The 3,634-nt window shown below is 37.1% G+C and overlaps 1 protein-coding gene across 1 annotated transcript; it reads right to left on the reverse strand.

Moving 5' to 3' along the window:
• Positions 1–382: 382 nt before the first annotated feature.
• ATL63 (TOXICOS EN LEVADURA 63) lies at positions 383–1,413 on the reverse strand. The gene has a single exon (XM_078975707.1). It carries the CDS (start codon positions 1,352–1,354, stop codon positions 494–496), a length of 861 nt encoding a protein of 286 aa, XP_078831833.1. The 5' UTR covers positions 1,355–1,413; the 3' UTR covers positions 383–493.
• Between the last annotated feature and the right edge of the window lie 2,221 nt (positions 1,414–3,634).

Raw genomic sequence — 3,634 nt, forward strand, 5'->3', positions numbered from 1 at the left:
AATCAATACAAATTTAATTGTTGTATCCTTTGAATCAATACACATTTAGTTATTATCTTTGTCTTTCTGAAAAAAAAAATCATTTAATATTAAGATTTCTTAAAAAATTTAGAGTATTAAATAAAATTTTAAATTATATTATTATTATAATAAAATTAACGATGGATGAATATCTTTTTTTTGTTTTTTTCCTTTTTTGTGAAAATGAGAATCAAAGGCGAAATTGTAGAAAGCTGAAATCGCCGGCAGCGGCAGCAGGCGGAAACCAGACATTCGGAATGGCCGGTGACGGTGGCCTAAATTCAGTTCAAACCAATTAAAAAGAAAAATTCGATTGTAGATCACCGTCTTGATTTCATAACCTAAAAAACCCTAAATTCAATGATTTTATGACTCCCAAAAACTTCATTTCACTACATATTTTTTACAGTTTTTGTTCAAAGTAACATGTTTGCGATGACTATTTTAGTAAACAAACCTATCATTATCAACATCAAACCACTGATTCATCTCCATTATCATCCGATGAAGGATGAATTTTACCTCCGGATCTGCTGCTGCTGCTGCAACCGCTACTGGTGCTCATGAGCTTTTTAATCGATTCTCCTATCGAAGACGATGATGAACCACCTACTCCAGAGTCGTTCTCCGCCGCAGCATCCGCCGTTTCATGAAGCTCCGTGATCTGGTCGCTTATTGGAGCTACATTCTCCAATCGCAGTTCTTCCTCATTACTGATTGTCAATCCGACAGATTCCGATTCTTGCTCTTGATCAGCCATTTGGATTTCCAGACGATTAGTTCTATTACTGTGATTACACCGGATTGATGCTCGACAAATCGGACATGATGAATGAGAGTGCAACCACATATCTATACATTCCACGTGAAATGCATGTCCGCATCCAGGTAATTTCCTTCCGATCTCTTCTTCCTCGAAAGCGCTCAAACAAATTGCACAATTTAATCTGGAATCACGATCTTCCTCGGATGAGACTTTGTACACGAATAGCGGCAATGAGGCGATGGTTGAACAAGGGAGGCCGAATTTTCCCTGAGAATTCGAATTACCAGGATTAGAAGTGGTGTCGATGATGGTGAAACTGCTACGGTTATGTAATCTAGATCCTAGGACGCGCGGCACAGTCACGGAGGAGCGGCTTCGCCGGCGAGCTTGCACGAGGTACCAACGGGTGTAGAGGTGGAGGAGGAGGACGAAGAGGATCACGAGGAGAAGGGAGATAACCGCGGCGAGCATCAAGTTTGTGTCGTAGGAGAGGGTTGTATGGACGAGCTCGCTGAGGGAGTTGTCGCTGAAGGAGTTATCATCGTCTGGATCAGATTCATATGACATCTTGAAGCCGTGCAATGAACAAGCGGCGGAGCTAAGAGAGAAGGGAGAAGGGGGTGTAGTGGTGGAATGGTTGCGTAGAAGATGTAACAAGATTGCCTATATACTATATAGGCTCACACACACACACTCACACTCTCTCTCCTCATTTACATGTGAGCGTTGGTTGTACGGAGTAAAAGAAGTCAAAGAAGAGATCCCCCGTTACCCGACTACTTAAATCCAATCTAAATGTGATCCAGGGGCAAATTTGCTATTTCAACAATTATAAATCAAATCTTTATTTCTAGTAGTCTTAAAACATACATACTTAATAGGGAGTATCTATTTTTCAGATTTATTTATTTGAAAAGATTAGTTTTATTTTAAAAAAAAAAAATTAAAATGTTATAGGGTGTTCTGTTGAAAAAATGAATGGAATTTAATTTAATAAATTCGTAAATGTACAGTAAATTGCAAATTTATCATAACATTCTTTTTTCATTCATTCATCAGGTTCGACGATCAAGCAATAGGGAATTATATGAACGGATGACAGATAATGAAAGCACTATGTGGTATCAACATAGAGATATTAGTAGGAGTTGGGGGCATACCATCTATTCATGCTTGACTTTCGTCCAGATACGAAATTAAGCAGTCATTTTTTCTGATATCGTATTACTATCCGACAAGTCAACCCTACTTACCGACTCAATATATCTCTCAATAGATTCGCTTGCCAGGACCAGACAAAAGAGCTAGGTCAAACCATCTATTCATGCTTGACTTTCTTCTAGATACGAAATGAGTCGCTGCTTTTTTATGACATCATATCACTATTCAACAAGTCAATCTCGCTTGCTGACTCAACATATCTCTCGATAAATTCGCTTGCCACAACGACCAGAATAAAGAACTAGGTCAAGCCATCTCTGTTTGACTTTCTTCCCGGTACGAAATGAGCAGTCGTTTTTCGTGACATCATATCACTATTCGACACGTTGTTCTTGCTTACTGGCCCAATATGTGCCAAAAGAGCTAGGACAAACCCTTTATTCCTACTTGATTTTCTTCCGGATACGAAATGCGCAGCCATTTTTCATGAGATCATATCACTATTCGACACGTCAATCTCGCTTACCGACTCAATATGTGACAAAAGAGCTAAGATAGATCATTTATTCCTACTTGATTTTCTTCCGGATACGAAATGCGCAGACTTCATATCACTATTCGATACGTCAATCTCGCTGACCGACTCAATATGTGACAAAAGAGCTAAGACATATCATTTATTCCTACTTGATTTTCTTCCAGGTACGAAATGAGCAGCCGTTTTTCATGACATCATATCACTATTCGACAACTCAATCATGCTTACTTACTCAATATATCTCTCATTAGATTTGCTTACCACAACGACCAGACAAAATAACCAGGGGCATGTCATATATTCTTGCTTGATTTTCTTCAATATATAAAAAAACAGTCTTTTTTCGTGACATCATATCACTATTCGACAAGTCAGTCCAACTTACCGACTCAATATATCTCTCAATAGATTCACTTGCCACAACGACCATGATGTGAGATCATCCAACCTTCCAATTTATCTTTCTACCATCCCAATCGGTATCATCCAAATCATTCATAGAATTTTCAAATATAAAAATTGAAAATATTAATATAAATCCTAGAGTTTAACGTTAACAATAAATTTTAATAAACCTCATTGTTAATGGAACAACCACTTATGTCCAACAGTTTGTAAAATTTTTGGAAAACAAGTTAAGACCAATTTTTCATTAATCGTGATTTCTTATAAAAAAAGAACACCATAACATGATGTTATGAGAACATTTAATTAGGAATACAACTAAATAACGTGCAACAAAGGAAATAATATATGCACAAGATATGAGAAATCTACCTTATATGTGATTTAAGTTTTTTTATGGGTTAACTGATCCTTGATTTGATCTTTTCATTTTGCTTCTTTGATTCGAGTTTTTCTGTATTGACGATAACATCTCAAATGTTTTAAAATGAATAATAATACTTTTCTTCGAAAATGCTTTGATAACATATTTATCATGTTTTACTGGTAACAAATTCCGCAACATTTTTATTAAAAGGGTATTCTGATTTTTATAAAGCAGAAACAAAATCGGTCTTTTCTGACCGTGAAAATAGGGATGTCACAGAAAGTGTCACCCAGGACGGGGGTTATCAAGTTTCAGAAGAGGGGGCAAGCTAGGACCACGATATATCGACCCATTCAGGATTTCAGCCTGGGTAGGC

Source organism: Lactuca saligna, chromosome 9, assembly GCF_052625555.1.
Source record: "Lactuca saligna cultivar CGN05327 chromosome 9, ASM5262555v1, whole genome shotgun sequence".
NCBI lineage: Eukaryota > Viridiplantae > Streptophyta > Magnoliopsida > Asterales > Asteraceae > Lactuca > Lactuca saligna.